General features: G+C 47.0%; 2 protein-coding genes across 3 annotated transcripts; both read left to right on the top strand.

Moving 5' to 3' along the window:
- Positions 1 to 1,112: 1,112 nt before the first annotated feature.
- On the top strand, positions 1,113 to 2,093 carry S100A8 (S100 calcium binding protein A8). The gene is made up of 3 exons (XM_004002523.4): positions 1,113 to 1,146; positions 1,583 to 1,745; positions 1,896 to 2,093. The coding sequence occupies exons 2-3, from the start codon at positions 1,605 to 1,607 to the stop codon at positions 2,022 to 2,024; spliced, it is 270 nt and encodes an 89-aa protein (XP_004002572.1). The 5' UTR covers positions 1,113 to 1,146; positions 1,583 to 1,604; the 3' UTR covers positions 2,025 to 2,093.
- Positions 2,094 to 21,184: 19,091 nt separating this feature from the next.
- Positions 21,185 to 22,617, top strand: LOC101103771 (protein S100-A12). 2 transcript variants are annotated; one of them, XM_012181782.3, is made up of 3 exons: positions 21,185 to 21,230; positions 21,773 to 21,919; positions 22,377 to 22,617. In XM_012181782.3, exons 2-3 carry the CDS (start codon positions 21,782 to 21,784, stop codon positions 22,515 to 22,517), a joined length of 279 nt encoding a protein of 92 aa, XP_012037172.2. In that variant the 5' UTR covers positions 21,185 to 21,230; positions 21,773 to 21,781; the 3' UTR covers positions 22,518 to 22,617. The 2 variants fall into 2 exon arrangements, with proteins under 2 accessions (XP_012037172.2, XP_004002571.2); XM_004002522.4 differs by having other exon boundaries at positions 21,763 to 21,919.
- The last annotated feature ends 2,807 nt before the right edge of the window (positions 22,618 to 25,424 follow it).

The following is a 25,424-nucleotide window of genomic DNA, read 5'->3' as shown; positions in this document are numbered from 1 at the left end:
GGGATCCTGTCTGCGCTCTGACTCATCTGCACTGGGAAACTGTGTGAACCGCTTCACCTTTCTAGGTCTTGGCTTCCGTGTGTATAGACTGAGGGGGCTCTGTGCCCCGACTTTCTGATAGACATGTTCTGTGGGTCTGAATAGGTTACACGAATGTCAAGTGCTCTGTACAAGGAAATGATCACAAATCTTCAGCACTGGGACCCAGGTTGAGGGGAAGGACTCGCTCCTCCTGAAATCCAGGGGGAATTGCCCACCTCCTCTTCTCCTCCTAGGGTTGAAGCATTTCTGCCTTCTCCAAAAGTGCCCTCCTTCCCCACCCCCACAGAGTTCTTTTCCTCTATAACCCAGACTCACAGGCACATAATCATCCCAGAGAGGATGGAAGGGTCGCTGCTGTTTATGCAGCGCCTCAGTGCCTCATGCTCGTAGGGGGACTCCAAGCCAGCGTCCATCTCCTGGGACACAGTGCTGCCCCACCCGAGCCTCACAGAACAGAGGTGTTGTGAATGTGTGGGGACAGCAGCAGAGAAACCGACTTAACCCTTAGCAGCCCACATCCCTACTGAGTCCAGCCACACACATAACAACAATGATGGAAATACTCCACCTTCCATTCCTAAAAATCCAGCAACTAGGACAAGTGTTCTTAACCTTTTAGAGGCCTTTGGACCCTTTTGACAATGTGATGAATGCTATGGAGGAATGAGCTTATTTGAATGCCCTCAAAATGAGGCATTCAACTTCAGTTCTATTTCTGAGATGCACAGAGAAGCCATGCAAATAACCACAGCAACAGTGAGAAGGACTTGGGAGAGAGCTTCCATGGTTGGCCATGCCAGGGGAAGCTAGCAGCTCACAGGCAGAATCTTTACCATATCTTCCTGGTTTCTCCTCCCGGGCATCACTGCCTGGCACTTGCCTTCCTCCTCTACCTTTCTTGTGCTGCCCCTCAGGACTTCTCATTCTGCACCGTGATTGCCCCATTCTCCTTGTTGGGAAACTGGAGGCTGTAGCAACACTGGAAGGGAGTAGCTGCCTCTGAGTGGCCCGAGGCCCTGGCAGCTGGCCAATCCTGGTTGCTATAAAAGGGAGCCGACACTGAGCCCTGCATGTCCTTTGGCAACTCTGTTTTGGGGAGACCTGGTAAGTGGAACTGTAGTCTGTCCCACACTGCAGGCTTCCCCTGGGGTGGGCTGAGGAGTGCAGCAGTCTTCTCCGAGGAGGGGAGAGAAAGCTCGCTGGTATCTGGACAGGGTCCAGAGGAACATGAGCCTGGGGTTGAAGAAGGGGCGGAGGGCTCTGGGACTTTTGCGTGAGGGCACGTTTGGGAGCTTTCTGGGCAGAGGATGAGGACATGGGGAGAGCTGGCAGGCGCTGTGTGTGCTTGGGTGCCCTGCTCCCTCCCACACCCTCATCTACATCGTCCCACCTCTTCCCCTTGTAGCCATAGCCTTCTGCTGCCTTTAGTTACTTGGATGGTGTCATCCAAGACAAAGCCGTCCCCTGGGGTAGGAGCTTCCTGAGTGTCCCCATAGGCACCTTCCCCACTTTGGGCTTGCCCCGGGCATCTGTCTTCCAGGTGGGGCAAATCCTTGGACAACATGCTGACGGATCTGGAGAGTGCCATTAACTCCCTGATTGACGTCTACCACAACTACTCCCTGCTGAAAGGGAATTACCACGCTGTCTATAGGGATGACTTGAAGAGACTGTTAGAGACAGAGTGTCCTAAGTTTTTGAAGGTGAGAAGGGCCTGGGTGTGGTTGGGGTTCTTGGCCTGGCTCTGATGAAGCCCTGGGTCGCTGATCTCCTGCGTTGCTCCGTACAGACAGCCATGCCTCAGCTCCCCTGAGATCTTTACCCTCTGACTTCTCTCTCTCCAATCTTCACAGAAAAAGGATGCGGACACTTGGTTCAAAGAGTTGGACATCAATCAGGATGGTGGAATTAACTTCGAGGAGTTCCTCGTGCTGGTGATAAAGGTGGGCCTGGCAGCCCATGAAGACATTCACAAAGAATAGCAGAGCTATCGGGCCTGGGGCTACGTCCCTGGACTCCTCCCGCAGAGTAATAAACTAGTTCATACCTCAGGTCTCTCCTGATTGCTTGCTTTCCGTTTGTGGAATGAGGCTCCTGTGGGGGTGGAGGGAGGGTTGGAAAACCCAAAGGAAGAGAAACAAACCAGTGTTGCCCCCACCACCCATCCGTCAGCAGCCCTCTGTGCTTACCACCGCTCTGCTCTCCTCCCCATGTTCTTCCCAAGCGATTCCTGAGCGTTCCAGTCCCACAGTCCCGAGTCCTGAGTTCCAGGATTGAAGGATTCTAGAAAGTCCAAGATGCTATAGCTGTAGTATAAGTGATACGGGTAATATACGATATGGGTGATTTGAGAACAGGGTGACATAAAGAAAACTCAGAGTATTCTCTAAATTTTGATTTCCAGCAAAATGTCTTAGATGTAACTTTTAGGAAGTTAGGGAGATAACTATGTAGAAGTGTGTGTGTGTATGAGAGAGAGAGAGAGTGATTCTATGCTGTGGTGTGACTTTAGGTGGATGCTACATTAAGTAACACTAATAAGCCCCCTGGCCTCCGTGCTTGTGATTTCTTCTAAAGAGGTTTAGGAAGCTTTCCTTCTCTCTCCATTTCCAACCTCTTAACTTTATTCAGTAATAAAGGGAGGACTTCCCTGGTGGCCCAGTGGTTAAGAAATTGCCTTCCAATGCAGGAGACACGGATTTGATTCCTGGTCCAGGAAGATAACACACGCTGCAGGGCAGCTAAGCCCATGCACCACAACTACGGAGCCCATGCTTTCTAGGGCCCCCAAGCCCCAGCTAGCGAGAAGCCCTGGCACTCCAACTGAGGCTCAACACAGTGAAATAAATAAATAGATACTAAACAACAAAGGAAAGGGAAGATAGGCTAATACATTAATAAAACTCAATGTGACGAATAGGGTATTCAATTGTTTCCCTGTGAGGTAAATGCTTCGATAATCAGTGACTTATCTAAAATACTCTCCCCGTCATTACTCTGGGTTTCCAAGGGTCTGGTGAAACAGGGGGGCCAGAAAATGAACCGGCATCTCTCACCAGAACCCACCTAGCAAGCTGAGTTTCCACGCTGCGTCTTTGGGACATTTACTCACCACTGTCCTCACTTAGCAGGAGGGGTGGTGATGTTAGTTATGGAGAAGGGGGTTGGGAGCTGTCACTAGAGTCTCTACACCAGGGATTTTGACTTGGTCTATCTTGCCTGGAAAATCCCATGGACAGCGGAGCCTGGTAGGCTACAGTCCATGGGATTGCAAAGAGTCGGACACGACTGAGCTACTTTACTTTACTATGGTACATCCTGGGGCTTCCTAGGTGGCGCTATGGGTAAAGAACCTGCCTGTTAACGCAGGACACAGAAGAAACGTGGTCGGGAAGATCCCCTGGAGGAGAGTATGGCAACCCACTTCAGAATTCTTGCCTGGAGGATCCCCATGGACAGAAGAGCCTGGAGGGCTACAGTCCATAGAGTCACAAAGAATCAGATACAACTGAAATGACTGAGCAAGCTCGCATGCATGGTACATCTCTGGAACAGAACTGAAGTTGAGTACACCATTCTGATTGTATGTGTATATGCTCATTCCTCTGAGTCTTTCATCACTAAAAAAGGATGCAGACACCCCTCAAGTATTAAGAACATCTGTTCTGGCTTCTGGAGTTTTAGTAATGAAAGATAGAGTGTGTATTTCCATTATTGTTGTTTTGTTTGTGGCTAGACTTGGTGGGGTGGATAGGGGGTGGGGAACATGTGCTGCTAAGGGCTAAATTAGTTTCTTTGCGGCTGCCCCACCCCTTCACAACTCTTCTGCTCTGTGAAGCTGGGCTGGGGGCACTGTGTCCCAGGAGATGGATGCTGGCTTGGGGTCCCTCTGTGTGCATCAGGCACTGAACCACTGCATAAACAGCAGGGAGCCTTCTGGAATGATTGTGTGCCTCTAACCCTCTCTGGGATGATTGCATGCCTCTAACTCCAGGAGCCTGGGCTGTAGAGGCACCCAACTCTGTGAGGGTGGAGGTAAGGGAAGGAGGGGACCCTTGGTGAAGGCGGAAGTGCTTCAACCCCAGGAGGAGAAAAGGAGTTGGCCAATTCCCCTCACCCCCCCCCCCCCAGCCCCGGATTCCAGGAGGAGCAAGTTTCTCCCTCACCCAACAAAATGCCACTCAGATGAACTGGGTCCCAGTGTGGAAGATTACTCACCCCAGATCACTGGGCTTTTCCTTTGCGGTAGTGTTTACTCATACAGAAATGCAAATGAATAGGGAAAGATTACAGCTTAAACCCTTATTCACAGAGCAAGGCTTTCATTACCAGCTAGTATTATTATCAGCTAATGTATTAGTGAAAATGGTTGGCAGCCAGCAGAGAACTGAGGCTGGGACATAGAATGGGATGGGGGATCTAGTCACTAAATATGGAGGTGGGCTCCCTCTGGGCAGAAGTGGGAAGGCTGGGGACAAAAGTTCTTCCTTCTCAGTTTTCCTGGAGGATCTCTTTATTCCCCAAAGCCAAGTGGGTGCGTGCTCAGTCGGTCAGCCATGTCTGACTCTCACCTAACTCAGGAGTGTGAACACACTCTCTACATCGAGGAGGCTCTCATTGCAGATTTGAGAGGCACCTTTAAACGTGAGCAGCTGGTCCAAATGTGGCCCAGGCCAAAAAGAGATGGGAAACGTCGTCATGGTTCACCAAGAAGCATTTCAGGCCTCACTCAATATTTAGGGAACATAATGGGTGAATGGATAAAAGGAGAGGGCAGCCTCCTTCTGCCTCAGTTATCCACATTGGTGGTGGTGGTGTGTAAATGCGTGTATGTGTGTGTGTATGTGTGTATTTGTGTGGATATTTGTATGTGTCTGAGTGGGGGTGACGGGCAACATATCCCAGTGTCTTTCACTCTCCTTGAAAATGCATGTCAGACTTGTTGCTAATGGATTCTTTTGGGTGGGGTGATGGTGGGGGCTTTACCATTGTTAACTGTGTTCTGCTGGTTGAAAGTCCAATGAGTCCACTTTCTCTGAGTCCTCTCAGAGGACCCTGGGGAAGGCAGCCCAGAATGCCCTCTGAAGTTTCACCATAAGTGATGGGCCAGTGATTGTGAAGAACTGCATTGACCCTGAGATGTCAAACGGTTGATACCCAAGCTCATGGTTGAATGTGGGAGGTAGACCAGCTGGCCACCTGAAGAATGAGCTGGAGATGAGTGAAGCCATCATTGGAAGGTCTGTGGAGGAGGCAGGCTTGCAGATTGTAATGTGCAAACAAGGCTGTGCCCATTACAGGACCTACTGGGCAGAGTCAGGCAGGGCTTGTAGCCCAGAGCAAGGTGTTTCGGGCTCCTGTTGCCGCAGCAACAAAAGAAGAACAAGGTGGTGGAAAGTTGAGAAACAGGTGGTTTAGTAGGAAGCCTCATGTCATTTTGAACCCACAAAGGAGAACTTGGCTCACCGATTGAGGCAGATCCGGCCTTAAAGGATGACCTATCTGAAACCCCACTTCTCCACCCAGGTTCCCCACCCAAGACCCAAGACTCCTGACTTCAGCCAAGTGCCTGCAGTTGTGACAGAATTATTAAAGAGCACAGGGAGTATCTGGAATTGGGCAATTGGCGTCTAGGAGCTGAGCACACAGCTTATTCCAGCGGAGAAGACTTCCTTGTACATCCTACTTGGGAGCCACAGTGATTCTGGTTGGGTCCAGATATCAGCCTAGATTCTGGCCTTCTGACCTAGGGAATTCAGCCTAAATTCAGATGGGCTGAGAAGGGGGAAAAAGTGTTATTTGCTCAGTTGTGTCGCCTCTCTGTGACCCCATGGACTTTAGCCCACCAGGCCTCTCTGTCCATGGAATTCTCCAGGCAAGAATACTGGAGTGGGTAGCCATTCCCTTCTCTAGGGGATCTTCCCAACCCAGGGACAGAACCCTCGTCTCCTGCATTGGCAGGTGGATTCTTTACCATTGAGCCACAGGGGAAGTCCAGAAGGGGAGGGAAGGGGCTATCCTTCTGGAAGGCATGTGAAAGGGAAAAAAAATTCATCTCAAACCTGGAGAAAGACAAAATGGTGATTGCTTAAATCTTTGATCTCAGGCTAGAGTTTGCCTGAGTAGAAGCAGATCTCTGCTGCTCGTTAACCTTCCATCATCTGGCACTTTGGGAAGTGTAACATGGTCAGCACAGTATGTTTGGTTAACAGATCACAATGGATAAAGAAGTAGGCGGTTTACATCTGCCTGGTGGGGTAATAGGATTCTATAGGTTGGCAGAGTTAGTTGTTAAACCTCTGTGTATTTCCACATGAGACATAATCCCTAGCCAACTTTGAGGCCATGCACAGTTGAACTGAAAAAAGGCAGCATATAGGCTCTGTGTGTGTGTGTGCTTAGTCGCTCAGTCATGTCCGAGTCTTCGAGACTCCATGGACTGCAGCCCACCAGGCCCGTCTCTTCATGGGATTCTCCAGGCAAGAATACTGGAGTGGGTTGCCATGCCCTCCTGCAGGGGATCTTCCTGACCCAGGGATCGAACCTGTGTCTCTTACATCTCCTGCATTGGCAGGCGGGTTCTTTACCACTCCCGCCACCTGGGAAGCCCCATATAAACTATCTATATTTGTTCAAATAATATTATGCAGAAGAGAAAAACTCGAATATATACATGACGCTGAAACAAAATAGTTATTAGAAACAATTACTTATCTTAAATTGAGTGACAATTCAGTATTATTCCAGTGTTTAGCTTTGGAAACAGAACTGTTATAGATACAGTCATCATAAAAATAAAATCAAGACATTCACATTTGAGGTTGCTGCTTTAATTTTTATTTCCCTATTAAAAGTTGAGTCATATTTAAGAATCTTAGTTAGTCACTCCTTTCCCGAATGTCTTTATATATTCTCAAATATTCTTCAAACCAGCTTTTAAAAATCTTCTTTGCTGATTCTCTCATTAATGAATTAAAGCAAGAATTTTGACACAGGCTCACTATATTTGTTGATTAATTTTGCTTTTAAGCACTAGACTTTGTGATAGCTTATTTCTTTTGTTTCTTACAACACCCCTATAAGACTGATAATTGCTATTTCCATTTTGCACATAAGGAGGTTCAGAGAAGTTAAGAAACTCAACAAAATTTATTAATCTGGCAAGTGGCGAAGCCAGGATTACATCTGCGGTTGTCTCCAGGCAGGAAACCCTGGTTCTGACACGAAAGTGCTTTTCTTCTAGCTGATTTCCAACCTGTGTTTGCAGAGGGCCTACCATTCCTCCTCCGGCCTTCTTGGTCTCTTGGTCCTTGTCCCCTGCAGCTACCAGAACGAACTTTCTTGGACTTCTTTCTCCTGTCTCCAGGTCCTCACCCTCACTTGGGCCTGAATTACTGCGGTTATTTTTTTTTCCTGGTATGAGCAATCCTCCAGACAATGACTGTAGAAGTGGGGATTAGCATTTTGAGTTCCATAAGCTCTTAGGGACTGTCCCTCTATTTGGGTTGGGGAGTCTTCCTTCCAGTTTTAGGAGTGGTGTAAATTTCCATGTGAATAATTCGCTTGTTTGCAAAATCATGGTCTGAACTGGCTGCTTAGGTCAGGGCATAGACCTTCAGCAACTCTTTCAAATGATTTGTAACCATTGCTCTGTCACTGGGCAGACGTTTCTTCTTCCTCCTGAAGGGACCTCATTAGCAGCAGAAAGCATAGATCTATATCCTGCATCCAGAATCATAGAGTCTTCATCAGCCTAGCCCAGCAAGGGCTCCAATCAGTTCAGCTTGCTCAGCATCTTGTTTTATTACGGTACATTTCCCTTCTCTGCTTTCTGGAGCAAAATACCAAACACAAATAAAATGCTCTGGATTTCTTTCCTGCTTTGGTCCCAGAACTCTCTGCTATAATGTAATTCATTAAGACCCCATCATAAATGTCATACTTAATGGAAAAACATTAGACATTTATCTTTTTTTTGAAGTATAGTTAATTTACAATGGTGTGTTAGTTTCAGGTGTATAGCACAATGATTCAGTTATACATACATATATATTATTTTTCAGATTCCTTTCCCCCCTTGGGTATGACAAAATATTGAGTATAGTTCCTGTGTGCTACACAGTTAAGTCCTCATCGGTCATCTACTCCATATATAGTTGTGTGTATATGTTAATCCCAAACTTCCAGTTTATCCCTCTCCTCTACTTCCCCTTTGGTAGCTGTGAGTTTGTCTTCTATGTCTGTGGGTCTATTTCTGTTTCATAAATAAATATATTAGTATCAGTTTTTAAAGAGTCCACAGATAAGTAATATCGTATAATATTTGTCTTCCTCTGTCTGATATATTTCAGTTAGTACGATAATCTCTAGATCCCTCCAAGTTGATGCAAATGGTACCATTTCATTCTTTTTCATGGCCAAGTAATATTCCATCATATATACGTGCCACATCTTCCTTATCCATTCACCTTTTGATGGACATTTAAATTGTTTCCACAGACATTACTCTTTAATAACAGGAAAAACGCAAGGATGCTTCCATTACCACTTCTATCTAACATTAGTATTGTGGGGCCCTAGCCAATGCTATAAGACAAGAAAAACTAAATGAGAGGTAATGGGGGATCTGGAGACACTGAGCTTGTGGAGCAAACCAGTACCCCACAGGGCACGCTTGTCTCTGCATTTCATTACCTTCTCTGTTTCTCCTTCTGAATACCTGCTACTCTTGTATATTTTTTCAGGAATGTGTCCAGCCAAGCTGGACTTAGTTCTTCTCTTGAGGCTATTAATGTCATTTCTGGAAAACACACTGATTAGCTGGTGTTTCTTAGTTTTCTCTGCAGGCTGAAGGGCTTTTTCTGCAGCCTGCATCTGGAACACTCAGGCTTGGAACAGAATAGAGGGTGCTATACTCTGGGACTCCAGAGGTCATCAGATATTAATACTGAGTCCCCTCCTCTAGGAAAAGGTTCAGAAATTTAGAAATTTGCAGTCTGAGGTAAGGACCTCAGAAATCATTTCTGATGCACTCCCCTCTTCAGTTACCTATTCTGGGTCTCACAGAGAATTACCTTTTCAATAGTTAAAAAAAAATGCTTTATCTGCTTTCTTTTTACTCCACAAATATTCTGCCAACTATTCCATGATGTTGAAGGGTTTGGAGATATCCTGTACAAATCCTTCAAACTCAGCCAATTCCAGCACAGACAGTTAACAGTCAACATCACATCTGCCCCATCAACCAGATTTCTGACACAATTCCAGCTACTGTTTCAAAAAGCAAATGGCTCCAATTCCAGGAAAATCAATTGATCCACAAGGCAGGTGGGGATCTTCCAAGGAACTTCCAAATGCAATAAGTATGATTTAATAATTTATAACTACATGTTTTTCTTTTCCCAGTTAACTGCTCAAGTTTCCACATCTCCTACTAAGAGGATGTTGAGTGTCTCCTTGAGCCTGGTGCTCACTCAGGCCAGTGGGGAGTCTGAGGATAATTTCTCTTCTCATGAACAGCAGTAGTCTCTTGTATTTGCTTCTATTTGTTATAAAAGCTATTGTTGAAGGCCAGTCTGCACAATTCTGTGGATGATGCATTTCTAGCAAGCTGCTGGGAAGCCCTCTATAAAGGCCAGGCAATGCGACCTCTATAGAGGACACTGTCACCCAAAGCACATAGGAAAGTTGGGTTTGGGAGAGTTTCCATCAATTTTATTGTTCTTGTGTTTCCTTGTCACTGGCATGATCTCCCCTTTTGCTCACTATATTAATTTGGTTTCAGGAAAGTTTTCCTGCCTATGGATCTGACTGGGGCCAAATGTCTCTCTTGCCTCTTATCTCCAGGAGATTTCTCTTCCCCAATTGGGCCAGTAGTGATGTTGACTAACTGCCTACTGGGGTGGGGGTGGGGGAGGGTCGGGGGGGTGGGGAGTGTCAGAGGGCAGATATCTCAGTGCCATTGCCCCATGGAGCAAAGCAGAACTGCTTCAAGACAGGTCTCTGTTTTCCCTATTCTGAAAACAGGTAAACAGCTCCTGATTCAGGCTTTAATCCGTCTGTGTTTGGGCATTTGTGGCTGATCCATCACTCATGCAGTCCTCACCTGCAGGGTTGTGGACTTCTCCAGTTCTGGGGCTCTCCAGGCTGGGAAGGGGTGGCCCTTGCTCCCTCTCGCTTCCTCTCTTGTTCTCTGATGGAGGATGCAGCTGGAGGAAGCAGAGACCTCTGCTGAATTTCTTTTGGATGTCTGCCTTTCTCCGACCTGAGTTTTTATTGTCTTCCTCTAGTGTTTCTGCACTGGAGTAGGAAAAGGCCCTGATGATTACTGAGCTGAATCCTGCAGGGCTGAAAGCTTCTCAAGAGGCCTCATCTCCCGAGTATGTCAGCCTCAGCTTCTGAGACACTATAGACAGATTCACCATATGGGATCAGGTCACCAGAAAACAGCCACCTTGTCCACAGATAGGTGAGACGATGGCCATTTTCATTTTTTCAAGGTTTTTAGAAGTTGTCTCAGAAAAAGCTCCTTCTCAGGCCTACTTTCAGAGCTTTGGAATTTCCCATTGACTGACGCCCTGAGTGGAATTCAAAGTCCCAGAGAGGTGCCTTGGCCTGTATGGGGCCCTTAGCTGCTTTCTCCAATGAGATGTGTCTGTCTCTCTTTTCCCTCCTGCCATGGACCAGAGACTCCTGCCTGCTCCCCCACCCACCCCACCTCTAGAACTAGCCTCAGGGACACCAGTCAGTCTGGAGGGCCTCAGCCCAGAGACTTTTGTGACAGGTGTCCCCCCTTTCCCCTGACTCGAACAGGTCGAGCCTGCCTGGTGCATCCTTGGGCCCTGATGCCTCCTCCAGCAGTTTCTGGAGCACAGAGTCTAGCAACAACAGTCACCTTCTCAGGTTTCTGGGAAATCCCACTGGGGCCATGCAACTCTTCGCAGCTCCAAGTACACCTTTTGTGGCCTCTGCTTCTCCAGCACAGTTATGGATGCTTTTTCTACATGAAGCCCATATGGTTCTTGCAGAGCCTCTTGACCTCCTTCATCTCTCTCTCTCTCTCTTTTTTTTTTTCTCTTACAATTTTCAGCCAGGTTTCCAGTCCTGTCTGGAATGCATGCTCCCCTGAGGCTGTAATGTCAGCTTTCATCAACCACACTCCCTCTTCACAACGAACTGGCTCCACCAATCACTCTAGGTTGGGTTAGAGCCTCAGGGTAGCCTCATTCCCAGAACCCACTGATTCAAGCAGTGTGGGCCTGCCCCCTTCTAGGAAGAGGCTCAGAGTCTTAAGAAATTCAGTCTGAGGTAGAGAAGCTAACAAATCATTCTCCCCCACCCCCTACCCAGCATAAAATGTAGTATTTGCTCTATGTAAAATGACTGATTTTGGATTTCCCTGGTGTCCAGTGGTTAAGAATCTGCCTGCCAATGTGGAGGACATGGGTTTGATCCCTGGTCTTGGAAAATTCCGCATGCTGCTGGGCAGCTAAGGCCATGTGCCACGGCTAAGCTGAGAGCTTAGCTCTGCCAGGCTAAGTGCCAGGCTCTGAGAGCCCACATTCTGCAACAAGAGAAGGCATGACCACAAGCTGCAGCTGGAGAGCGACCCCTGCTTGCCACAGCCTAGAGAAAGCCCTTGTGTAGCAACAAAGATCCAGGGCAGCCAAAATAATAAATGAAATTTTTAAAAAATTACTGATTTTTTTTTGTAGTAGCAAATCACTTTTATTTTCATTAAAAGGCATTTTATTTTATTAAATTGAAGGAAAGTTGATTCACAATGCTGTATCAGTTTCTATTGTACAGCTAAGTGATTCGGCCATACACACACCCATATATTCTCTTTCCCCTTATCATGATTTTTTTCTCAGGATATTGAATACAGTTCCCTGTGCTACACAGTAGGGCCTTGTTGTTGTTGTCACAAATTTGCCTCTGCGAATCCCAAACTCTCAGTCCACTCCTCCCCCGCCCCTCCCGCTTGGCAACCACAAGTCTATTCCTACCTCTGTGAGTCTGTTTCTGTTCCATAGGTAGGCTCATTTGGGTCATAGTTTAAATTCCACATGTCAGTGAGATAGTATGGTATTTGTCTCTCTTTTTCTGACTTCCTTCACTTAATATGAAAATCTCTAGTTCCATCCATGTTGCTGCAAATGACATTATTTCATTCATTTTTATGGTTGAGAAGCATTCCATTGTATGTACACACCACATCTTGTTTATCCACTCATCTGTCCATGGACATGTCTTGGCTGGTAACAAGCATTCTTAAAACATACTTGGCTACTCTGCTAGTGTGTCTGGCCACTCTCAGAGAATTATGTTTTTCAGCAAACAAAAAAGTTATTTAGTTTCTTCCTTCTCTGCTTTCTGGAATACTTTACCAATCACTTGGTTTCTGTCCAGGGTCCTAAAGGCTTCCTAGAGATTCACAGGTATTTGCTGCTTTATTTTGCCTTATAATGAACTTAAAAGCTATGTATAGTCTTTTGTATGTCTCAAAATGATATGGAATGCAGTAGTAAGCGGGGGAACAAAAACAAAAAAGAAACACTCTTCTGGAGTTCTTCAAGCAGTCTCACCACTTTGAGCTGTGTCCTCCTAGGCAGCAGTGACTATTGCTGTTCAGTGGTTAAAAGTGACAGTCCTGTGAGATGAACAAGACCTAGAGATCTGCTGTACAACACAGTCAGTTCAGATCCGTCACTCAGTCGTGTCCGACTCTCTGCGACTCCATGGACTGCAGCACGCCAGGCCTCCCTGTCCATCACCAACTCCCAGAGTTCACTCAAACTCATGCCCATTGAATCAGTGATGCCATCCAACGAACTCATCCTCTGTTGTCCCCTTCTCCTCCTGCCTTCAATCTCTCCCAGCATCAGGGTCTTTTCCAATGAGTCAGTTCTTCGCATCAGGTGGCCAAAATACTGGAGTTTCAGCTTCAGTGTCTATATAGTGCCTACGGTTACAGATACGGCATCATGCACTGAATCACAAGCTGGAATCAAGCAAGATTCCTGGGAGAAATATCAACAACCTCAGATATGCAGATGATAGCACTCTAAAGGCAGAAAGTAGAAAGTAAAGAGGAACTAAAGAGCCTCTTAATGAGGATGAAAGAGGAGAGTAAAAAGCTGGCTTGAAACTCAACATTCAAAAAACTAAGAATATGGCATTTGGTTCCATTAATTCATGGCAAATGGAAAGGGGAAAGCAGAAGTAGTGGCAGATTTTATTTTCTTGGGCTCCAAAATTATTGTGGACAGTGACTGCAGCCATGAAATTAAAAGACACTTGCTCCTTACAGCAAGGCGATGGCACCCCACTCCAGTACTCTTGCCTGGAAAATCCCATGGACGGAGGAGCCTGGTAGGCTGCAGTCCATGGGTGGCTAACAGTCGGACATGACTGAGCGACTTCACTTGCTCCTTAGAAGGAAAGCTACGACAAACCTAGACAGCATATTAAAAAGCAGAGACATCACTTTGGTGATATAGTCAAAGGTCCATGTAGTCAAAGTTATGGTTTTTCCAGTTGTCATGTATGGATGTGAGAGTTGGACCATAAAGAAGGCTAAACACTGGAAAATTTATGCTTTCGAACTGTGGTGATGGAGAAGACTCTTGAGAGTCCCTTGGACTCTAAGGAGATAAAATCAGTCAATTCTAAAGGAAATCAACCCTGAATATTCATTGGAAGTACTGATACTGAAACTCCAATACTTTGGCCACCAGATGTGAAGAGCTGACTCATTGAAAAAGACCCTGATGGTAGGAAGGATAAAAGGAGAAGAGGGCAGCAGAGGATGAGATGCTTAGATAGCATCACCAACCCAATGGATGCGAATCTGAGCAAACTCCAGGAGATAGTGAAGGACAGGGAAGCCTAGCGTGCTGCAGTTCATGGGGTCACAAAGAGTTGGACATGACTTAGTGACTGAACAACAACATCATGTGCACTTAAATGTTTGTTAAGATGGTAATCTCACCCTAAGTGTTCTTACCACAAATGTCAAAAACAAAGCCAAAGGCACTCAAGGAAGTTTTCAGGGGTAATGGATGTGCTTATGACCTCGATTGTGGTGATGGCATGGTGGTATGGTATTGTGGTGTGGTGAGGTGGTATCACCAGTGTTTGAAAAGGTCTAAATTCATTAAGTTTTACACATTAAATATGTGCAATTTTTGTACATCAGTTATGCCTCAATAAAACTGTTTGAAAAATAGAGTTAATTTCACCTGAAAAAGTAAAAAGAAAGGGAGCAGTGACCTTGGACAGGCTCTGCCACACCCAATTTCCTAACATAATCACAGCCTTGTACCAACATCGGTTGTCTAATTCAGAAGGGGTAAGGTAGCCCATGACACTGAGTAATCTGGATGGGATTTCAAAATAGAATTGTGACATGGTTTGTTCAGTTCAGGATGAACACAGCACTACGAGTCTCTTATTTTATCTCCATTTCATGCTCCTACCCGTCTAGTTTCTCCCCCTCCTGCAGCCTCCCCATTCCCGAAATGCCCAAACACCCCGGTGGCTTTCTTACTTCATTGGTAGGATCTGTTCTGCCTCCACAAGCCAAGGAGATAGGGAGTTGTCCCCCCGAAGCAATTGCTTCTTGTGCTTGTAAGGTGTAGCCACTGAAACCTCCTGGTCTGGGCAGTTTTAGGGACAAATTGCTAGCCCACTACTGCAGAGATGCGCTAGAGGGGTGGTCTGGATCCTCATTTAGGCAGTACCTGTTGCTATGGTAACCATGTTAACACAAAGCATGTAGTGGAGTCTAGAGTACTGAATGGAGATCACCAGGCTAGATTTCAAAAGATTTTATTTCAGAGTCCTTGATAACCTCTTCCTACCTTGCGGCTTTGATCCTGGTCATCATAGCCCAACTTGAAAGCTTTTCTAACAGCCAAATTTGGGAATTGTGATGGGAAAGTGGGGGGAAGGCGTAGAGGGATTGGTGTCTCAGTTCCTGAAAACCCTTGGATCCCTTTTGACAAATGCTCCAGTGATTAGCTTTGCATCCTAGAAAAAACTGAGATTTTTGTCCACTTGCCAAAACTGAAGACAAGGCTGATAATTTATTTTGTTCAAACAGCAAGAAGCAATTGCTTCCTTCCCTGCCCTTTTTAGCTCCGTTACCACCTTATCAGAGAGCCTTTCCCATCCTAGAGCTCCCGAGACTGTTCAGTGAGAGCGGGCTCCTGTCTGTTCTGTTCGTGGCTGCTTCCCCCAGTGCCTGGCCAGCAGTGACCAGCAGATATGAAGGGCTAGGAGGTGTTTGCCAGGTGGAGGAACCCACGCTGCCCTTCTGCTCACCACTGTGCAGAGGTTAGAGTTGATCTGACCCTGCTTCCACATCTCCGGGAATGGAATCCCTTCAGACCCAGAACTTTCCATCCTTTAGAGCAGGAGTCCTCAACCTTTGGAACCTAATGCCTGATGGTCTGGGGTGGAGCTGATGTAATAATACTAGAAATAAAATGCACAATAAATGTAATGAACTTCAATCATTCTGAAACCTTCCCCTACCCTGGTCCATGGAAAAATTGTCTTCTACAAAACCAAGCCCTGATGGCAGAAAGGTTGGGGACCACTGCCTTAAAGCAATGTCATCCTCTTTTTCCCCCTCTCCTTGCTTACCTGGGAGTATGTTTCCCTCCCAGAGAAGCATCTTTTAGAGAGGGTGCCTCTGTAAGAGCAAGCACTCGTATTTATTGTCTCTAACCAGAGCTGAAGAGTCGGACACGACTGATCGACTTCACTTTCACTTTTCACTTTCATGCGTTGGAGAAGGAAATGGCAACCCACTCCAGTGTTCTTGCCTGGAGAATCCCAGGGACGGGGGAGCCTGGTGGGCTTCCGTCTATGGGGTCGCACAGAGTCGGACACGACTGACGTGACTTAGCAGTAGCAGCAGCAACCAGAGCTGGGCTCTGGGATAACTTGGAGGGGGATCCCATCTTGGTGGGCTGCAACCTGCCCCTTCAGATCACGCTGCCTCACCTTCAGCTCTGTGTGTGCCCCTCCCCATGTCTTGAGTGTGACTAACAAAGTCATTTCAGTGGCTATGAGTACTTTGTGGGTAATTTTAGACTTGGATATAATTTCAGTTTGATGTAATTTACTTTGATAATTCCAAACTCACAGAGAAATGACAGGTGAAGTACAAGAAATTCCCATATACGCTTTACTCAGATTTATCAGCTTAATTCACTGTTTCTTTGCATTATGAGAATATACATCATCAAGGTGTTTACATGATCACATTGAGTTGAAGTCTCTTGAAGATCTGCCTTCTACTTTAGAGCACGTATTTATTTCTCATTGAGGTTAGAAGAGTTAGAATGAATTCATGTTTTTGTTAGTTACCGTTTTCTTTAATGTGCTGGCTTCCCACTGTTGCCATGGTATTTTGACTAACTCCATAGAGGGAGTTGTGCGGGTGAATCTCTATCAATTTGGCTCAGCATTTATTTGAAAAGGTTGTTTCTTGTTGTACAGTATCCTATTACTTTTTTTACATAGTGACTTTAGAGGCAGTAGTATTTTTTTATTAATAAACTATTTTTTAGGGAGGTTTTAGGTTTACAGCAAAATTGAGTAGAAAGTCCAGAGAGTTCTCATACACTCCTTAGCCCTCCCTCCCCCAGCTCCACGGTTACTGACATCTGGCAGAGGATGAGATGGTTGGATGGCATCACCGACTCAATGGACATAAGTTTGAGCAAACTCTGGGAGATAGTGAAGGACAGGGAAGCCTGGCGTGCTGCAATCCATGGGGTCGCAAAGAGTTGGACACGACTGAGCAACTGAACAACAACATTTGCTACAGATGATGAGCCAACATTAATGCCTTGTTTTTGACCAAGGTCCATAATTCACATTACTGTTCCTTTTTCGTGTTGTACATTCTATGGGTTTCAAAAAATGTATAATGACATGTACCTACCATTGCTGTATCGTCTATGTCAAACTGTCAACAGAAGAGTTGCCCCCCATCCTCTTCATCCTCCTTGGCTCCCATGAGCATCAGCCTTCCTACACAGTCCTGACTTGAGGAGGTCCTGTCGATGGGGAGGCAGGGCCAGCCCAAGGGACAGTCAGGAGGCCACCAGTCTCTGGAATACCCTTGGAAGCACCAAGGCCAGCGGCAGGAGGGAACACTGCCCAGGCTTGGCCTGGCCCCTGGGGGCCAATCCTCCCTTTTCAGCGGGGTCAGTGGGAGAAGGGAGGAAGGTAAGGCAAGTAGCATTACTCTGCATGCCAGGACCGTGCCACTCGCCTGCTGCATGGACTCCCTTGCCTTCTGAAAGGCGTTGCTGGTCAGGCACAGATGCAGGGGCTGGTGCTCAGAGGGGAAGCTGGGGTGTGGCCTCCCCTATCAGTGGACGCTTGTCAGGACACAAGCGAGGAAGGCCTCTGTTCCAGGTCTCCCAGGGTCCAGTGGCGGGGTCCTGGAGGGCTGGCTCTGGACTCAGGTTCGTGCCTGCTGGGTTAAATGACCCATATCTATGCTGGGAGGGTAAGGGTAAAAGAAAAACCAACTTAAAGAATGCTGTTTACTGTTTTCAAGCCTTATCTCACATATTTTATCAGCGAGCCTTATAACTACTCTGGGAACTAAAGGACGCTGGTGAGTTGACTGACATGCAAATGAAGACGCAGGCCCGCGGAACTCAAGGGCTTGCCCAAGGGCACAGTGTGGCCCCTGGCACCCTTCTCACTGTGGCCTGCCAGGCAGTCCTGGTTCGCCCAAGGCCCCATTCCAGTGTGGAATCCAAGTCACTAGTATTGGCTGGATTAGTGCTCAGAAATCTCCCACCTCCATGTGCGGTAAACTGTGTGTGTTATGATTCAGGAAGGTGTCTGAACCCATTAGACTCCAAATTCCTGGAGGGCAACCATGGAATTCGTGCTGCTCTGTGGCCAAGTCTGGCACAGTGAGTTGAGGGGTGTGGAGGAGCGCAGAAGAAAGGATTTTTAAAAAGGCGAATCAAGAATTGGCTGTGTTAAAAAAAAAAAAAATAGAAGAAAAAAACCAGTCTGATACAAGATGGCATCATTTACCAAAAATTAGTTTTTTTTCTATAAAAAGTATGAGCATGTATTATATTTACAAGAAAAAACAACCATTCTCATTTTAAGGAACAATTAGAAAATGGCAAAGGTTTTGAAAGCAAACAATCTTGAATTTGGCACTTAGAAAAGTTCCTTAACTCTCCAAACTCCTTTTCTTCATTTTCAAATGAGCAAACCATTAGCACTCACCCCACTGTTGGAGCGAAGAATGTTTGGAGAATTAGGTGAGGGTTTGTGTAAGGCGGTGCCTGGCATGACGTGAGTGGCCAACACACGCCCACTTTTAAAAGGAGGGGATTTCCCTGGTGGTCCAGTGGTTAGGACTTGGTCCCTCACTGCTTCGGCCTGGATTCAACCCTTAGTCGGGAAACTAAGATTCTGGAAGCCGGGCAGCATGGCCAAAAAACAAAAACAAAGACTTCGGACTTTAAAACAAACAAACAGCTTTAGTTGTTTGTTAGACTTTAGTTCAGAAGTTTTTTTAGATGTATGGAAAAATTGAGAAAAATTGCGAAAATAATGTAAAGAGCTCCCATAGTCCTTCATAGCCTCCCCTATTGTTAGCATTTTACATAGCGTGGTACATATGTTACAATTAATCAATCACTCTTGACGCTTTATTATCAACTGATTTCTAAGCTTTATATTCAGATTTCTTTAGGTTTTTTTTTGTATAAGAAATGGTATTCTTTACTCATAAATAAAAATATATAATTACCAGAAATAGTTTACATAGCCAAAGTTCAGTTCAGTTCAGTTCAATTCAGTTGCTCAGTCGGGTCCGACTCTTTGCCACCCCATGAATCGCAGCACGCCAGGCCTCCCTGTCCATCACCAACTCCCGGAGTTCACTCAGACTCAACGTCCATCGAGTCAGGGATGCCATCCAGCCATCTCATCCTCTGTCGTCCCCTTCTCCTCCTGCCCCCAATGCCTCCCAGCATCGGAGTCTTTTCCAATGAGTCAACTCTTCTCATGAGGTGGCCAAAGTACTGGAGTTTCAGCTTTAGCATCATTCCTTCTAAAGAAATCCCAGGGCTGATCTCCTTCAGAATGGACTGGGTGGATCTCCTTGCAGTCCAACGGACTCTCAAGAGTCTTCTCCAACACCACAATTCAAAAGCATCAATTCTTCGGCACTCAGCCTTCTTCACAGTCCAACTTTCACATCCATACATGACCATTGGAAAAACCATAGCCTTGACTAGACAGACCTTAGTTGGCAAAGTAATGTCTCTGCTTTTGAACATGCTATCTAGGTTGGTCATAACCTTTCTTCCAAGGAGTAAGTGCCTTTTAATTTCATGGCTGCAGTCACCATCTGCAGTGATTTTTGAGCCCCCAAAAATAAAATCTGACATTGTTTCCACTGTTTCCCCATCTATTTCCCATGAAGGGATGGGACCAGATGCCATGATCTTCATTTTCTGAATGTTGAACTTTACACCAACTTTTTCACTCTCCTCTTTCACTTCTATCAAGAGGCTTTTTAGTTCCTCTTCACTTTCTGCCATAAGTGTGGTGTCATCTGCATATCTGAGGTTATTGATATTTTTCCTGGTAATCTTGATTCCAGCTTGTGTTTCTTCCAGCCCAGCGTTTCTCATGATGTACTCTGCATAGAAGTTAAATAAGCAGGGTGACAATATACAGCCTTGACGTACTCCTTTTTTTTTTTTTTTAAATTTTAGTTTTTTATTTTTTAAATTTTAAAATCTTTAATTCTTACATGCATTCCCAAACATGAACCCCCTCCCACCTCCCTCCCCATAACAACTTTCTGGGTCATCCCCATGCACCAGCCCCAAGCATGCTGCATCCTGCGTCAGACATAGACTGGCGATTCAATTCACATGATAGTATACATGTTAGAATGTCATTCTCCCAAATCATCCCACCCTCTCCCTCTCCCTCTGAGTCCAAAAGTCCGTTATACACATCTGTGTCTCTTTCCCTGTCTTGCATACAGGGTCGTCATTGCCATCTTCCTAAATTCCATATATATGTGTTAGTATACTGTATTGGTGTTTTTCTTTCTGGCTTACTTCACTCTGTATAATTGGCTCCAGTTTCATCCATCTCATCAGAACTGATTCAAATGAATTCTTTTTAACGGCTGAGTAATACTCCATTGTGTATATGTACCACAGCTTTCTTATCCATTCATCTGCTGATGGACATCTAGGTTGTTCCTTTTTCTATTTGAAACCAGTCTGTTGTTCCATGTCCAGTTCTAACCAAAAGGGGGCATCAATCAAAACTGTCAAAAGCAGAGCAAACCAAACAGGACACAACGTAAAGGAAACAACTCTGTACGTATTCTTCCAAATGATGGGCCATTGGCAGCCAGCCTGGGCCAGGGTTCCTGCTCTGTGGAAGCACGAGGGGGGCCGCCGACAGGTGAGGGGAGCGGAGCGTCCACGCCCACGGTGCACACACAGGTGTGCGCCCTCCTGCTAGGGCAGCTGTTGCTCCCACAGCCCAACCTGCCTGACCCTTGAGCTAGCTTTCTGTAGTTTTAAACCAGTGTCCTTTTCCTGTTTCAGGGTTACACATCCACTTTGATTGTTTTTTATTACCATGCTCATTTTTGTTGTACAGATACTTAGCAAACGCCTCTCCCCAGCCCTTCCCTTTCTGGGTAGGAGCCATGCAGGCACTGAAACTTGTTTTCTTAGCCTCTTAACAGGAAGCAGGGAACAGAGCTCAACCTGCAGGCTGGGTCCTGCCCCAGGGCTGAGAAACATGATGGGCGTGTGTGTGTGTGTGTGTGTGTGTGTGTGTGTGTGTGTGTTGGGGGGAGGGGGTGCGGGGGAGTGTGGGTGTGGCAGGGATGGGCATTCTGTTTCAGGCTGAGTGGGGGTGGCAGGTGGCCTGTGCCATGGGTGCAATCTGAGCTGCCTGCATTGCAGTCAAAGCCACAGGTCTGAAGCTTCTCTTGAGCAACAGAGTATCCACCAGCGCTCACCCCAGAATGAATCAGAGATGTTTCTTCACCAGAGGTCAAAGGTGCAGCCTGATTTATAAAAAGCTCCCTAGCCCAGTGCTCCTCACCACTGCTGTGCACACTCCTGGCGTCCCACACTTCTGTGCAGAGGGTAAGTGTCCTTTCCTTGACTCAGCCCCGGGGGGCCACTTGGCAGGAGGGTGGGAGCTACAGCTCCCTGCCATCTGAACCCCCTCTGGCTGACTGCACTTTGGGACTAAGGGTGCCAGCTCTTGCTCTGATCGGAAGACCCAGTCTCAGGACTTGGGAATGGCCAAGGTGGGTGGGGTGGCCGGCATGTTTAAGGGCCCTAAAGTACCATCCCTTGGGGAAAGGAAACAGCCCGGGCAACCACAGAACCCTTCCCAGGTGAGCCTGAGTGGCCAGTACTCTCTGAATTATACTCCCCGGGAGATGGGGGCACCTGGAACAGGTGGCAGTTAAAGCTAATTCTTTGATACTTTCGGTGGTATGCTATGTCCTTCTCCCCTATTCTATCCACAAATAAGAACATTCACCATGGGTCAAACAGAGCAGCTGACCTGGGATAGTAGCCCTGGTCTAAACCATTAATGAGGAAGGAGGAGACAGTGGAAGCGCAGGGCTGGGGAGGCGCTGCCCTAGACCTCCCTTATCTCCTGAAGGTGAACGTAGTTTGGCAGGATGACTAAGCTGGAAGATCACCTGGAGGGAATCATCAACATCTTCCACCAGTACTCCATCCGGCTGGGGCATTACGACACCCTCGTCAAGCGTGAGCTGAAGCAGCTGATCACAAAGGAACTTCCCAACTGCCTCAAAGTATGGGAGGCCCCTCTCTTGGCAGTTTCCCACCCCCTTGCGCTGAGGGCGGTGGTTGAAGCATGATGGCGGGGGCAAGGACTGGGGTGGGTTCACCCCAGTTTGCGCTCCCAAGGATGTTCCCCAGCCCCTCCCAGCTGCAGTACAGGGGCCCACCGCTCTCTCTGAATAGCTCTGTCCATCACCTTAGGCTTCATGCCTTCCTCTCTCTGTAAAGCGGAGAGAGGCAGGGTCGGGCGGGGTTGGATTACTGAGCAATACAACATCTTCTAGGTTAAGACGGTTCTAGGATGGTTCAAGACAGCTGCTTCTGTCTGCCTTCCATTTTCTCATATTGGATTCTCCCACATAGTTTTGGCTCTTGAGTTACTGTTCCCGGCTGCCCTGGGCTGAGTTCTGAGGGATGCGAGGCCTGAAGAAACGGGAACTCACTGCCCCTGCTTTTCTCTTTTCCCAGAACACCAAAGATCAACCTAGCATTGACGAAATATTCCAAGATCTGGATACCGATAAAGATAAAGAGGTCAGCTTTGAGGAGTTCGTAGTCCTGGTGTCCAGGGTGCTGAAGACAGCCCACGAAAATATCCACAAAGAGTAGGAAGCTCCTTCCAGCAATGTCCCCAAGAAGACTTTCCCTTCTCCTCCCTGAGGCTGCCTTACCTAAGGGAAGAGAGAATTAATAAACGTACTTTGGCAAAGCTCTTCGCAGAAGCTGTGTCTTTTTTTTCTTTTGCCAAACTCGATCCTTCCTCACCCCTGCTGTTCCGACAAGCCCCATTTAGACCTCTGAGACCCCCTTCTCTGTCTGCTCATTTGTTCACCAACAATTTATTAAATCTCTCTAATTTGTTCATTTATTCATTTATTTAACAAATATTTAGTGAGCATCTATAGTAGCCAGAGATCAAAGACATGGAGTCCTCATCCTTCTGGGGTTTCCATTCTAATAGGGAGGGAATTGAACATGAACCAACCGGCAAGCGGCTAAGTATTAGAAACCAATGCATCCTGTGATACACTGGTGGGTAATGAAAAGAGACATGTAGAAACCTAACGCAAAGGAATATAGGGTAGAGGGAAGGACGGGGTTTCTGGTTTAAAGATGTTGACCGAGGGATGCATCTGGGCAGAGATCTGAAAAGGATGGAGAGCAGCTTGCGGATGTCTGGGAGTCAAGAGTGTAGAGAGAGGTCGAGGCCCTGAGACAGGCTTGAACCTGACCTGCTCGATGGCCAGTATGATGGCGGGTGCAGAGCTGAGGTCGGGCTGGTGGGAGATGAGCACCTACAGGAAGCAGGTATAGGGAGCAGGGGCTTACAGTCTGCGTGGAGGACCTTGGACTTGGTGCCAAGCGTGCTAAGGAGTCACGGGGGTTTTGAGCAAGCGAGTGAGATGATTTCACTTATGCTTCCTGTATGGATCATGAAACTTGGGTCCCATTAGAAAAAGTGTGAGGAAAAGGGAGACAGGAGTGGGAGGCAAGCATGAGGTACGGGGGAGGGAAGACTTCTCAGGCCAGACTCTGCCCCCAACGCTGATCTAGGCCAGGTTCTTCGTGACATGTTCCCCTAGGACTGTGCTGCTTTCCTGCCGGGCTCTTCTCTCCTGCTGAGATTCTGTATCCCCTGGGGTGCTTATTTGTTTAACGTCTGTCTCCTGCATTGACGGGGGTGTGTGCAGGCAGGTGCAGCGTCTCTGTCATCAGCACTGTGCTTGGAGTGCAGTGTTTATTTCAGAAATATCTCTTAAAGAAGTGAACATATGGGGGCTTACCTGGTGGTCCAGTGGTTAAGAATCTGCCTTCCGTTGCAGGCAGGGCACCCAGGTACATCCTGGGTCTCACAACAGGGCTCACAACAAAAAGCCCTCATCCTGAAACAAATACCCAGTGAAGTTAAAAAAAAAAAAAAAGAAAGAATGAATGAATGGAGATCACTGTTGGTCAGTCACTCAGTCACGTCCAGCTCTTTCTGACCCCATGGACTGCAGTGGACCAGGCTTTCCTGTCCTTCACTATCTCTCGGAGTTTGCTCAAAACTCATGGAAATTAATAGGATACTGATCTGATCCCCTATAAAAGGTCCAGGGGAAAACAGGAAGGAGCATGGAATAATCTTCCTAGGGGCCAAGTGTCGGGTTCCCTAGTGAAAAGTGCATTCCATCTGAATGGGAAAAAGTTAGTGGGGGCCTCCCTGTCCACCATCCCCTGTCGAGTGCTGAGTCAGGTTTGGGATAGATGGCATGGCCCTTTAGTCCAGATGTCAAGAGGTCCATTTTGTCAAGAGGTCAGAATACCCCCACATTATGGGTGCGTGCACCCTCCCAAATTCATTTGCTGAAGCTCTAACCCCTAGTGTGTTGGTATTTGGAGATGGGCCCGTTGGGAGGTAATTAGATTAGTCATGAGGGTGGGACCTTCATGGTAGGATTAGTGCCCTTATAAGAAGAATAAATACTTCTCTCTCTCTCTATGAACACACATGGAGAGGAGGTCATCTGAGCACACAGCAAGTCTGCAAGCCTGGAAGAGAGCCCTCACCACACCCCCAACTCCACTTGGCAGCCTGATCTCAGGCTTCCAGCCTCTAGAACTGGGAGATTAAATGTCTGTTGTTTAAGCCATCCAGTTTATGGCAAGGCTCCCCAACCTTTAGGCTGTGAACTGGTACCTCCTGTCAGATCAGTGGCAGAATTAGATTAAAAATAAAGTGCACAACAGATGCTATGTGCTTGAATCAACCTAAAACCATCTCCACACCCTGTTCATGGAAAAATTGTCTTCCATGAAACTGGTCCCTGGTGCCAAAAATTTTGGGGACCTCTGGTCTCGGGCACTTGTTATAGCAGCCTGAGCAGGCTGGGGTACAGCCTTAGGCTCTGACAGACCCACCTGCCTCCTCTTCAGCAGCAGGAACAGGCCAGGAGGGCAGAGTTTATGACGCCATTTTAAAAGATTAGGTAACTTGCTGGAGCCCAGGTATGACAGATATGAGGAAAAGTGAGGAGAGAAACTTCATACTGGGGCAGGGGTGGGTTTGTATTTTGGTGCAAAGCCGGGCAGAGATAATGTGCAGAAAGCTGGGATTCAGTACTGAGGCCAGGAAGTGATAAGTCCTGGCCCCAGAGGCCCCAGGGTTGGAGGTTCGCTGGACTGTCCATCAGAGGAAACTGCTCTGTCTGTGATGTGGAGCTGGGGCAAAGTTGAGGCTGGAGGGGACTGTGGAAGGCAGGGACCTGTGGAGACCTCTCCTGGAGATGAGGCCGGGGCAGAGGATGAAGATGGGGATGGAGTGGGATTGGCAGAAGATGAAGGCATTCGGGACCCAGAGAAGGTGGTCTTGGAATGAAGGCTTCCATCACTGAATGAGAAAGGAGGGCCTCTCAGGGAAAGCCCTTGTGTGCTGACTGACCTTGGGAAAATCACTTTGCCTCTCTGGATCTCTGTCTTCTTCATTTTTGAAGAATTCAAAGGAATTTTGGAAATTCATTTGAAGAGGTCAGACTA

Source organism: Ovis aries, chromosome 1 (genome assembly GCF_016772045.2).
Source record: "Ovis aries strain OAR_USU_Benz2616 breed Rambouillet chromosome 1, ARS-UI_Ramb_v3.0, whole genome shotgun sequence".
In the NCBI taxonomy this organism is placed as follows: Eukaryota; Metazoa; Chordata; class Mammalia; order Artiodactyla; family Bovidae; genus Ovis; species Ovis aries.
Note: the sequence above shows the minus strand (reverse complement) of the source record. Positions and strands in the feature narration are given on the sequence as shown.

Coding starts and splice junctions, on each gene's coding strand:
- S100A8 (XM_004002523.4), top strand. CDS start 1,605: ATGCTGACGGATCTGGAGAGTGCCATTAACTCCCTGATTGACGTCTAC. Junction 1,746..1,895: donor AGTGTCCTAAGTTTTTGAAG/GTGAGAAGGGCC, acceptor CAATCTTCACAG/AAAAAGGATGCGGACACTTG.
- LOC101103771 (XM_012181782.3), top strand. CDS start 21,782: ATGACTAAGCTGGAAGATCACCTGGAGGGAATCATCAACATCTTCCAC. Junction 21,920..22,376: donor AACTTCCCAACTGCCTCAAA/GTATGGGAGGCC, acceptor CTCTTTTCCCAG/AACACCAAAGATCAACCTAG.